Source organism: Mucor mucedo (assembly GCF_025094135.1).
Source record: "Mucor mucedo strain NRRL 3635 chromosome Unknown EV154scaffold_203, whole genome shotgun sequence".
In the NCBI taxonomy this organism is placed as follows: Eukaryota; Fungi; Mucoromycota; class Mucoromycetes; order Mucorales; family Mucoraceae; genus Mucor; species Mucor mucedo.
In genome coordinates, this window is record NW_026252487.1 from 43,825 (window position 1) to 57,617 (window position 13,793).

Genomic DNA, 13,793 nt, shown 5'->3' on the forward strand with positions numbered 1-13,793 from the left:
AAAAAAGGCAGCAACCAAACGGGCAAGGGGTGAGTTGATAATAGAAGGACGCTCTCGTAGCAAAACTAAGCCCTAATCCGCATTGGGTTTTAATTTTTTTTTGTTAATAATCTTGTTTCTTTTCTTTTTTTTTTTTTTTTTTTTTTCTTTTCTTTCTTTTTCTAAATTTTTTTTTTTTTTTCAAAAATTATAGTAAGTACCTCAAAACATCACATCCTCATATAACTAACTGAAAAGCTATTAGATATATTGTTACATATCGTACTGGCTTTTATGGCTTAACTTACCACTGCATTCTTTCGCGTACATGGTTGCTGTCCACTCTAAATACATGATTGTCATCTAAAGCGAGTAAGCCTTTTTTAAAATACTGAAAACCGTGTTTATATAGTTTAACTCTATTTTATAGTTGTTTACAGCTCAGCAAAGGGTACTTCATGTGATTGTCAACTACAATGTGAGTATTAAAAAAATTGAAAGCCTTGCTTATATTTTCTAACTGTATCTTTCTTAGTTCAATCTAGCTTTATCAAAGGTAAGTCATATATCTAGCTTGTTATCACTTCTGCATCTGGTAGTCTCCGTATGCAACCAGGACAACCAACACTATATTATGCATGGTATCTGTTTGTTGTCATCCTTACACTACACAGTATACATTTAAAAAGGCGTTTCGTAGTTTTTATACGTGTATAAACCATTCATAAATTATTTCGTTGTAAAATAAAAACCAATATAAACATTATTTTTGCCCCTCATATTCTATTATTTCCAATGTTATTTTTTGTAAAACCCATTTAATATTGCAAGGGTCAATAGCCCTAGTTTAATATACATTTAAAGAATATCCTCCAATACCATCTCGTTAAATAATAAGGTTATGATGTTTTCATTCGTTAGAAACTGGAAGTAGCGGTCGGTTTTCATGCGTACATGGACCGCGACCGCTAGTTCAGGTACAAATTAATTACCGCGACCGCTGGTCGAGGTACAAAATAATTACCGCGACCGCTGGTTCAGGTACAAAATTATGTACCTCGACCTCTGGTCTAATTTTTTCGCGGTCCAAATTATACTTGGACCGGAAAAAAAATTTGCGGTGTAGGAGATCAAAAGATAATCTTATTACAATTTTGAATTATTCTACTTTATCTCTAATTAATATTAAGAGACCGAAAAGGTACGACAACCGCTGTCGGGTCTGATCCTAAGTTATGTAAGATATATATAAAAGTAGAGTAGTAGATAAAAGATGATCTTTATTGTTTTGTAGAATTATGAAATATATATTAACACCGCAAAATTTCTATCGCGGTCAATTTTTGATCAAATAATAACCAGCAAAAATGCGATGAATTTTTGACCGCAATCGCCGCGACGGCGGTCAATTTTTCACCGCAATCGCCGCGACGGCGGTCATTTTTTCACCGTAATCGCGGCGATGGCGGTCAATTTTCACACTTTTTGACCGTAATCTTCGCGAATGCGATCAATTTCTTCACTTTTTGACCGTAATCTTCGCGAATGCGATCAATTTCTTCACTTTTTGACCGTAATCTTCGCGAATGCGATCAATTTCTACACTTTTTAGCCGTATTTATCGAGAATGCGATACTATTATTGGTCGTATTTATCACGAATGACATCAATTGTTTTACTATTATTGGCCGTATTTCAGCGGTATCCTTAAATTTTCCCTTGCTTATCAAATTTTATACCCTTGTATTATGAACAGTTATGTGTTTATGTTATGAAAAATTTTATTTATTTTTTATTAAATGTTTATAAAATAATAACGGCGAAAGGGATTATGGATTATGAGGTGAAATTACAGGTAACATGGAAGGGTATTATACAAATAGAAAAGCTACATACCTAAAATTAAAAATATTAGTGGGTGGCTTATGTAGATTACAGTGCTATTTTATTTACCTTATCCTATCGCGTGCTTTGTATTGATACGTAAGAGTATTATACGAATAGAAAAGCTACATATCAGAGTTAAAATTATTAATAAGTGGCTTACACAGGTCACAATCATTTAGTTATTTACCTTAGCCTAGCCTAGCGAGAGTTTTGTATGCATTATATCTATAGACTACAGTGTTAGAGTATGATACAATCAAATATAATCACTGGCTTACATTACAATTGAATGGCTACAATCAAAAAGAGCGGGTGTAGTTAGTTGCACAGAAGAATATTGAACTTACCTTCACGGATGCGAGAAGTCCACTAACTAGTTTACCTTATGGTTAGGGATGGGATGGGGGATGAACACCCCTATATTTACAAAAAAAAAATATATTATCATACACATACATCAAAGCTAAATACAAAAAGATATTGTTGGGGAAAGAAAAGAAAAAATTTTATTTCTAAGAAAAAAGAGAAGGTTTTTTATACAAAATTTTTTAGTTGACTTTTAAAAAAAACGGATCTAAGCATTACGAGACCGTTGACTTTTTCTTGTTTCACCTTCTGCATTTGAATTGGCAAGCTGTCTCTTCGCACCAGACACCTCCTCAGACACCTCCTCGGACACCTCCTCGGACACCTCCTCGGGCACCTCGTCAAGCACATCGTCAAACACATCGTCAGACAAACAGTTGAGGATGTCTCTGTTAGAAGAGACTGACGGAGCATCGTCGTCTGGCATTCTGACCCGCCCAAAAGAACTCAACGTACTCATGCTGACATTAAATGCGGACGAGTTACCCAGAGGCACTTCGGATAACCCCAAGCTGTCAAAGTTGTTGGACACGCCTGAGGAAACTGGACGTCGTACTGGCTGATCATACAATAAACTTAGTTAGATACCACATTATGAACCATTGTATACAAAAATATTACTTACTTTAACTGGTACGGCAGTTTGAATGGCTGAAATCAGCATACGACGTGCCATCCAGTTCTTGTCAGCACGGTACAGTGGCATCACCGGGGTGTGAGCTTCTGCATCCGAGATCATCTCAGCGGCGAAAGATGTTGGGAATCCACTTATACCCACACGCTTGTTCCAGAACAGAACGATGCACTCAAACAATGCGGTCATCTCCTTACGGACCTTGGCATCAAGTGAGCTCCATGTAAAATGTGTCAGCAATTTGTCACCGAGATATGCTACGACAAAATGCTTACACAGGGAATGGACGTTGTTGTATGACTCTGTTGCTCTGGCCGTGATATCCTCATCGCTGCAATCCTCAGACGAAATTGACTTGAGATACGCCTCGGTCACGATCTCAAAGTCTTCGATCTTGTTCTCCTTACGCGTTTCAATTGATCTAGATCCAAAAATTATCATCATGGCATCAATTTTTTCGACCAGACCATTATCCTTGTAGTGCGCAATTGCTCGACGGAGTTGATCTTGCAGATGCTCTATAAGTCGCAAAGTAAGAATATTAAAACCAAAATACTGTTACAAGATAAACCGAAAATGTTTGATATTTCATACCTGCTGACTCTACTGCGAGTGGCTTTTGGATGGAGGCCTTGCTGTTGGATCTTTGAAGCTTTTTGAGTTGACTGCAGCACTTACAATGTTCTCCAGATTTCAGGTACATGTGATTGCTCACGGCTACAGGAACATTACGAAATCCACGATTCATATCTGCAGTTAACTGAGCAAACTTAGTCTCCCACTTTGCTTCCATACGATTGATGGCAGTTTCGTAAAGACGGATAAAATCGGCGTTGGATAATGCAATATTGTTGGGGTTCATGTTATAAATTTTAAAAATAATTATTTAGAATAATATCAATGATTTAGTATAAATGTTTAGTATTTATAACATTTTGTCAGTTACTTAGCTTCGATTTGTATGGTTCGACTGATGTAGATTCGCATACACCAATCACAGTATTGTATCATTAATTCTGAACGCCGTTTTGGGAAGACAATTTGACAACAGTTCCCGACAGGTTCGTGTATTTGAAAGCCAATTTGCTTGGCAGCTATGACGGCATAAGAGTTTTAAGTGGTTCCGATCTGTGATAGTCTAATTCTATAATGAATATAAAACCTATAGAAAACAGGCCCATACAATTTCACTTACTTGTTTAATTCAAATATTTTAAAATCATGGTGCACCCTAATCGAATTCAGAAATCGCTTACACCTTCAAGAGTCCATAGACAGGGCAGAGCCCACCGTATCACGAGCTTTATGTCTCCTGCTGCCAATACAAATCAAGCAAATAGTGAAGCAAATGATGTGGACATGGATGCTGTTCATACCGTTCCTTTGGCGCATGTCAATGTCGAGACTATCCCTGCGGAACAACGTTTTGACGAAGCATTGGATTGTAATGAGTTCTTGGATAGTGACATCCCTGATGTGGACTTTGAACAACGTAGTAGAATGGAAGAAATGGCGTATGTAAGGGAGATCATTCTTCCCTCTGCTGCGGAGCCAACTGTAACTGAAGAAGACATAGATGAAGGTTCGTAACGATAATTGAAATTTTAAACACTTATGCTTACCCAATAATGCTCCATATTAGCCCAAATGTATCAAGATCCCGACACCAAGGATATTCTTATTCCTGAACATCCATTCAACAATAACGAATATGACAGTATCCAATTCATGTATAGTTGCGTAAAGTCAAACATGACAGTCGAAGCAGTGAGAGAAATGAAGAGATTGTTGGAGTTGTTTACGAACAGAGAACGATCCAGTAAGTTACTAAAATTATCGATCAGTTTTAAATTATAATAATGATACTAATTGACTTCCCTTTTTTTAGCATCAATCCAGAAGAAGAAATTTCATGCTCAAGAAGCTGGCCTTGCCATGATCAAAAGAAGATTACAACTTGATTTTGTCCGCGAGTATGAGATATGTTCCAAGAAGGGTTGCTATCTTTTTGATCCCATCATCGATGTCAATATGGCTGCTTGTCCTCAGTGTGGTGCCGTAAGACGTGCAACATCTGTTGTCAAAATGGTCGACATCGGTGATCATCTTGCTCGTATGCTGACCTGCAATGATTTCCGTAAGGAGGTCGAGCAATACCGAGAGGTCATTGATGGTATAGAGAAAGACGATCCTTACACCGACTTTTTCTCTGGTTTGGCTTTCAAGGAGCTGAAAGCGAAGGGGCTTTTCTCGGGTAAGCATGATTTGGCCATTGTTCTCTGCGTCGATGGTTTCACATCCAAGGTTTCCCGACAAAGTATGGTAATGGTACATGTCATCATCCCCAGTATCGATCCGTCCATTAGGTAATGTATCACATATCTGTAGATATACTTCAAATTATTATTAATAACTTTATCATTTAATTAACAGATATACGGATGAATATACCTTCCAAGTAGCAATTTTTTTCGGCGATACCAAAACAAATTTTGAGTCGTACCTCCGTCCCATAATTAGAAGCCTTGATCAATTAAGCAAACAACCGCTTGTCGTTAAGCGTAATGGTGAACATGTTGCTACGTCTAACGTATTTTGTTTCGGGGTTATTGCGGATGGTGTTGAAATTAACCAGCGGCTGTTAATGTTTGGTGGCCATACAGGGTTCCATGGATGTAGATTTTGTTTAGGTATGTGTTAAATTCCAACTTTTACGATTTAGAAAACTTATTCGTCTCCTTTATTTAATTAGTTGAAGGTGTTCACCCTGTTGAAGAAAAAAAAGGTGGCATGTACTTCATTGAAAGGGGTGTTGCTATGAGAAGTAAGGAATCCTTGTTATCCGTAAGTTCTTACATTTTATATTCCCGTCTACTTTGTACTTACATTTTACACCCAAAGCCCAACGCTGATAACACTTATGGCATCAAAAAACCAAGTCCTTTTGGTCGATTAAATACCTTCTTGGGAATAGATTTCTTCTTTTGCGATGAGCTGCATATGTTCTCCAATGTCAGCAAACTCTGCTTTGATCTTCTTTCCCCAAGGTACAATGCCCGGTTTAAATTTGTTGGTCACGAATCCAAGTACCCTTTTCTCCTTTCCCCTGCGAACTTTGCCAAGATTCAACAGTCCATGAACGATTCGCGCTGTAATATCCCCACAGATTTCAGTGGCTCTTTCAAGGGCATGCATTCAGACAACGTCCGTTCTATGTATCGATCTGTTGATTGGATTGCTTGGTTGCTGTATGTGGTACCTACAATTGTTGCACCTCTCCTTCCCGCCAGTAGTACCACAAAGGCATTTATTGCTCTCTCCCGAGGCATTAAACTTAGTTTGCAGTGGGTTGTAACCGAATCCAACCTTAAAGAAATCGAAAGGTAATTAGCTACATATTACAAATGCCTTATAAATATCTAACTCACTAATCATCCAATCTGATAGATCATTTGACACTTGGTTTGATTATCTGGATACGTGCCTTGTCCAAGAAACGATCTCCCGTACCATTTTTAAGTCTAATATGCATCAATTAAATCATATTGTGTATATGATTAAAAGAATGGGGTAAGTTAAAATAATAGTACTTGTGCAAAGAAATCCACCGTCTAACCTGATTTTAATATAGTCCCTTGCGTTGTTACTCTGCACGATCTTTAGAAAGAACCATCGGTACATACAAAAGAAGAATCCGTTCAACTCTTCATCCTGGTGTCAATGCTGGCAACATCTTAGAAACTCGAGAAATATTTGCCTTCATCCAGTCGGCTGATATTATCGATTTTTCGATTGGTCGCGCCTCTGTTGATAAATCCTCCAATTTTGTAGAGCATCCGTCAAATGATCCAACCCGCCCACAGCTCTGGTCTCCTTTCATGTCAAACCCGGCTCCTTTGGTGTTTGGCGATTTGTACCAGAGATTCACCGCCTCGACTTCTTTCTCCCTTGGAGGATACCCTTTTATCTTCTGGATCAAGGCTTTGTTACATTGCTTTGTTCGTCTAGAAGGAAATAAAGAGGTATCTTTCGGTCAATTTCACGCTGATCAAACGATCATAATTTCGGCAAAATTATGGCTCAACAACCAAGTTTTGATCTCTGATTTTTTCAAGTCCAATAACAATTCGAGTTCTCGTGGTGGTGAATTCTTGATGTTCAAGGCCGTCCATCAGAACTTGTAAGTATCTACCCCTGCAATTGATTCATTTGTGTTAAATGCGAAAATTATCCATTATGTAGACAATTTCGTTCCGTCGAAAGAATATACGTTTGTAAGGCCTTGTTTTTTTTTAGTTTCAGTTTCCGTGAGGGCTCTAGATCCCATTATGTCTATGGTGAGTTGATGAAGACGAATGGGGTGTCCCCGTACTCCAAGGCTATTCCCCGGGTCAAGGCTTACTCCAAGAATGAGCAAAAGAAGTTTGTCGTTTTTGACGCGGAGGATATTATGTGTTCGGTCGGGCTGGTCAATGCCACTGATCAGTCATCCAACATGTATGTCATACGTACGGGTGAGGCATTTGAGGAGGATATGTCGAAACTGGCTGGAAAAGTGGGCGACATTACTTTATAAAATAAAAGGCAAAATTAAAAAAATAAAAAATTCTTTTGATTAGTGCGAGAAAATTTATCTGACGTGATACAAAATCTCAAACCCAGTCCATGAACCAAATCATCCGTTTTGTTTCTCTTATAAAATCATCAATAATTGTCGTAAAGAGCTATTTTTTTCGACTAAATTATTCTATTATTTATTTCTAACCTCTAAGGATAGCAAAATCAATATTTAAAGCTATTTGTTTTTTTTTCGGAGTTAAACTTAGGCGATTGCGGTCAAAATTGGATATTATCGCCAAAAATGCGATACGGTCAATTTTTGACCGCAATCATGGCGATTGCGGTCAATTTTTAATAAATCGTTCTTGAAATTTTGCGGTGTTAATGTGGTTTGTACTCCGACACCGCTCACCACGACAACAGTTCCTCGTGTTGTGTTTTGAGGTAAGTAAAAATTATAAGGCAGTTTATGAATAATTTGAGACTATTTATAAGATTGTTTTTATTATGAAATAAAATGAACAAGTATTTATATAAAAAAGACTATCTGCTGTACCACTATCTTTAGTGTATCTTTGAAGTTGTTATCATTTTCCCAGTGTGTATCCTGTTACCTTTAACTGCTTATTTTGTAAATATGTTACACTTGGAATTACTGTCATCTTAGACACATTGTACTTCCATATCTTTAGTAAGCCTTAATCACTGTGTTCTTGTAACCTTGTGATATGATAGTACTAACTATCTATATTGGGTAATTGATTCCTTAATCATTCTTAATGTATTGATGTCATAGATATGGATTTATTTAATGTAGCAACAATATAATTGCAGATCACCACACCTCGTGTTGGGTCTGATATAAGTATTAAGCTTAGTTATAGATATTTTAAGTAGAGTAGTAAAGGAGTTATTGTTTTATTGAATGATTGATCTGACATATTTATAACTATCTAAAAGCAGTCACGACCCTCGTGTCGGGTCTGATATAAGTGTTAAGCACATCGGGAAATTTTGGTGTAATTTGGTGTAATTTGGTGTTAACACCATTTCGGTGTAAAAATCCGCTCCCAGGGGCAGTCTGATGTTAACACCACATTACACCAAATTACACCAAATAGTGTTAACACCTAATCACATTTCATTACACCTAGCTGGTGTTAACACCTAAATCAATCTTATTACACTTGAATTATGTTAACACGTATATGCACCTAATCCCACCTTAATGGTGTAAACATCAGCTGGATGTAAATTGGTGTAAATTAATGATGCTTTTAAAACCTTATTATATTTATTACAAAAATTGGATAACTAAAAATATAATTTTTATTTAAGGTGTCATTTGATAATGATATTCATCTATGATCTTCTTTGCTTCTGCGTTTTGCCTACGTAATTAAATATCTAGGTTAGTACCGGAAGACTTTTATTTCTTTCATGTTGCTCTTTACCTTTCTGTTCGGAAATTCTTGGACATTTGTGTCCATTTGGGCTGCAAAATAAATTCGCATGGCCATAGACGAGCACAATACTTAAGGAAACCAAACCTTGGATCGATTTCCACTACTTCCTCTTGCATTGATTTGAGCATTGTCCATTGCTCAGTGCCATTCAAGGATTCCCATCCTCTGTACTTACCCATGTGATTTTGAGAAGCGAAAGCACGACAAACAGAAAGGGCAGAACGATTCAAATTCTCCATCATAGCTCCCTTGTCAGTTTCAGACAATCCTTCTACTTGTTTCAATAGCAAGATTGCTATCTCCAGTTTCTTGTCCTTGTATGAAACTGCCTTCGGTACAGTAATAGAAGGAACAGTACCAGAAGAAACAGTAGACTCACCTTGTTGGAGACCTCTTTCAGTCAAACTTTGTAAGGCTTCCTATAAAGTGTCGATTTTATTTTCAAGGCAAATGATGTTCCTTTCCAACGTTGAACAGGCTTCATCCACCTTTGCCGTAATCATATCATCCATCGATTTCTTTTGAGCTAACAAGGCTCTTTCTACTATTGCTTCTATAGACGAGAGCAAATCGGATGTAGGTTCGATGGGTTGTTTTCTTTTAGGAGGCATATCTAGAATAAAAAAAATAAAAAGAAGAAAGTAGTGAAAAATTTTTATCCCTGGTAAATAATCAAGCTGGTAATTATTAGTGTCATTATCTATTTCTGTCAAAAACAATAAAAGAAAAACAGCCTCGTCGTCCAATCTTCTTTTCACACTTTCTGACACTTTAAAAAAATGGTTAAACATTACTGCCCTACTTGTCAAGAAAAATTTAAGTTGAAAGATTTATCAAACCACCTTAATAATCATAAGGTTCAACAATCATTAAAAATCTATAGTCGAGTATCAAAAAATATTAGCATTAGTCCTTCAATAAATGGAAATACCGCAATGGGCCAACAAATCTTACAAAACTTGCAGAACACTGGCACCATGTTCGAGAATGTGTCTACAGAAACCGAAACGTACGAAGACGAACCTATGGATTACGATTACGAACAAGAAAATGTCGCGTTCGTTGAGGAATCACAAGGCCTGCTTGCAGATGAAGAATTCCAAGATCAGAACATGGATCCTGAAGAAGAATGTTTGACCCAGGAAAAAAAAGATGTGATGAAAAAATTAGAAATTTTTAAGAAAACCGTTCAAACACCGATTTGTATTGACACTCAAGGCTGCACGAGACCTCTTGATTTGACTGAAAAAGCCAGTTTGAAGATAAGAGACATCATGACAAAGCGGGCAGTATCAAAAACTGCCTCAGAAGAATTAATTGCAGCATTTAATGAGTATATGTCAGATCTTGAGCTCGGTAAATTGATAAATGTTATATCTAAATAATTGTTTATTTATGACGTTTTTTTAATAGAACAACACCTCCATTTGCTTTCACCCTACAAATGCGATGCAATCTCCAGCAAGAACATATCCAGAGTAGATTCAGATACGTACGACATGTGTCGTAACGGCTGTTACATGTTTGTGGATGATGAACAAGAGAGAGGACAGACTGAGTGTCCAAATGTTTCTTGTAAAGCTGCTAGATACACCGATAATGCCACAGGTGTACCTGTAGAAACTCATACGCAGTTATCTCTCGCAAAGCAACTCGGAAATTTTCTGACTCAGCAAAGAAATGTCAACAACATCAACGCATATAGAGAAGAGAGACAATCTTCGTCCGGATCTTACAAAGATGTTTTTGATGGTAGTGCCTGGAAGAACAACCAAGATTTAGAAGGTGATAAAATGCTCTCATTGGCTTTACATGCCGATGCATTTTCACCTTTTAAAAGAGGTGCTACAGGTCAAAGTATGACGCTGTTGATGGTGACAATTCTGGACTTATCTCCAGAATTAAGGTATTGTACTGATAACATTTGAATTTGAAATGGAATACTGATTTTTTGTACATATATTTACTTCAAAAAGATTCAAGGCCGAAAATGTTCTTATCTTGGGGATTATCACCACGGAAAAAAAGCCATGGGATATCTTCAGCTTCCTTTACCCCACGTTAAAGGAGCTGATAACACTCGAGGAGGCTGGGATTTCCATGGCTTCTGATGGCACCTGTACGTATAAGGCGAAGCTTGTTCATGTTGTAGGGGATATACCTGGAGTAGCGGATCTTTGTTGTCATTCAGGACATACGTCCTATACTGGTTGCCGTATGTGTACCATTCGAGGTATGCAATCAAGTAAAAAACGGGCAATAGTTTTTCCCCCAAAAATGGACAAGGATGGGGTTTTTTTAAAAAATGACTATAGAGATTCCAATGCGTTTTGTCATGGTGATAAGGTACTGCTATATGTGACCAGGAAAAAAAGTGTAGCTAAATAATTGTATTCAAATTTACTAATGATACTGAAATACATATTTAAAAGAGTGCTGGAATCAAAAAGCCAACACCATTTTCTTTGCTGAATAGCTTCCAGGGATACTCCTTCTTCGGTCTGGATGAACTCCATCTTTGGGGGTCAAACATCGCCAAGCAACTGTGGAAGATGATGGTTGACGATAAGCAGTTGTTTGGGCATGAAAACCCACTGTTTCTCCGAAACAAGTATCGTGACAACGTTGGATCCAGAATGGCCACCATTCAACGTTGTATCGATAGTAGTGCTTTAGACGGCCAGCTCATTGGTAAGTTTTTAATGGCTTGTATTTTGTTTGTGCTTTTTTATTTCCAATTTATACATCGTATCTAACATTCATACAACAGACATGGCTAACCGTGCAGGAAATGCAAGATGTGTGGACATGATTGACTTCATGCAGTACATCGTACCCACGCTGGTCGTCGAAGCGCTACAAATACAAGCAATGGACATTGTTGCAGCCGAAAAAGCACGACGCAACAAAAAGATGAAAAGAGGAGACGTGCCTGTTCCTGTTGGGACGAATCTGGTAGAAGTGCCAGAAATTATAGGCAAGACTTGCTATGCCTTGCAATGCTTGTCCAAAGTCTGTCGTATGACGGAACAATACGAAATTTCCACCATGGATCTTATCGAGATTGATAGGTAAATGTAGTAGAATGTTGTTTAGCACATAACTAACTTTCAAATTGCCTTATGTATTTATGCGTATTTACAGATTGATTGAGGTATGGCACTTGTTTCTGCTGGAGGTGTACAAAGACACGGCTTTTACGATCAATCAACATTACTTGACTCACGTTACCGAAATGATACGTCAGCTTGGACCGCTTCGCTGCTCAAGTGCACGAGTTTTAGAAAGAACGATCGGTAATGTGAAGAGGTTAATTAGATCAAGATCAAAGCCTGCCGAGAATGCTGTAACAGTGATGAAAAATCATCATTCTCTTGCTTGTCGAGCTTGGGGTGTTGAGGAATTGCAAGTGAACAAAAAAGAAATTATGACCATAACTGAGCTTTTTACAACTTCATCACAAGAAGAAGTGGAAGCGATGATGTATAAATTTCCATATCTTTCAAATCAGGATAATATAAATTATTATCCAACTTGCTGTATTCCTCGTACCAAGCAATCGCTCAGTCATAAAAGAAAAACCAAAAGATCCGTGGTGGTAGAGTTCAAGAATGAAGATGGTCGTGTTGAGCACGCTACAGGAATCATAAGTACTGTATTCAGTTTAGATGGCATCATCTTGTATGCAATGGTAACCTTAGAAGCCATGCTTTTGCATAATGGCTCGAATTATTACATGAACAGATCAAACGTACTTTCCTCTGTATATATAGCAGCCATCGATGATATTGTTGGTTTGACCATCTATATTCCTTCGATTATGAATGATGACATAGTGCATGTAATGTGTAAAGGGCTACAGTAGAATACAGTTTCACAGTTTTTTACTACTGTATGCTTATAAATAATTTTAAACATACAAAAAGAAAAAGCCATCCTTCCTATAATTATTTAAAATGTCATTGATTTGCTTTTGTATAGTTTGGTGTAAATTCGTGTGATTTCGTGTGATTTCGTGTTGCCACCATTTTATATTTTATCACACTTTTAAAGAAGGTGTAAGTGGGTGTAGTTTGGTGTAATTTAGTGTTAATGTTCGAGTGACGATTTTAAAATGTTAACACCAAATTACACCAAATTACACCAGAAACACTAGATTACATTTTATTTCCCGTTGTGAAGCTTAGTTATAGATATTTAAGTAGAGTAGTAAAAGAGTTATCGTTTTATTGAAGTGTCGTGGGACTTTTGGTATGTAACAGCCAAATATATAAAAGTATTATTTAGAGGATCAAATGTGGTAGTTGAGAATAGATTTTAAAAGAGAAAAACAATAAAATACTTTGAGACTGCTTATAAGTTTTATTAAGAGTAAAAGTAGATTCAAAGATTCCGAGGGTTCTATTCTAACTATCAGTTTGCATATTTATATATGTTAAGAGAAATCGGATTATGAATTTAGTTTGATGGATAAGTTACACAGCACTAAAATAGTGCTTGTAGTTGGATATGATATAATGTATAAGAAAATAGTTCGTGTTGTGATGTAATAATGTATGGGGTGATGAAGTGAGATTTAATTTTAATATTGTTTTATGGTGTGATTAGTAACAACAGTAGGTGGATCACCACATCAAAGATAATTTTATTATGGTTGAGATAAAAGCCTATTTTAAATATCAACATATTTGTGTGACCTAAGTCACGACAGAAGGATTGATCTGACATATTTATAATTATCTGAAAGCAGTCACGACACTCGACAAAAGGCTCTGTGACCATGTCTGTAGTTGGAAAAAAATTAATTAAAATGTTGAGGAGAGGGCCGGTAGGCCCTCCTAGAAAAATTTAAAAGTCGGATCGTCGACAAATAATTGAATTTAAGAGATGAATTAGATACT

The 13,793-nt window shown here is 37.0% G+C and overlaps 1 protein-coding gene across 1 annotated transcript; it reads right to left on the reverse strand.

The window, feature by feature from the left end:
- Positions 1-2,167: 2,167 nt before the first annotated feature.
- EV154DRAFT_581184 (uncharacterized protein) lies at positions 2,168-4,025 on the reverse strand. The gene is made up of 3 exons (XM_051606633.1): positions 3,461-4,025; positions 2,858-3,384; positions 2,168-2,791 (listed from the first exon to the last, which is right to left on the reverse strand). Exons 1-3 carry the CDS (start codon positions 3,726-3,728, stop codon positions 2,441-2,443), a joined length of 1,146 nt encoding a protein of 381 aa, XP_051451145.1. The 5' UTR covers positions 3,729-4,025; the 3' UTR covers positions 2,168-2,440.
- Positions 4,026-13,793: the final 9,768 nt, after the last annotated feature.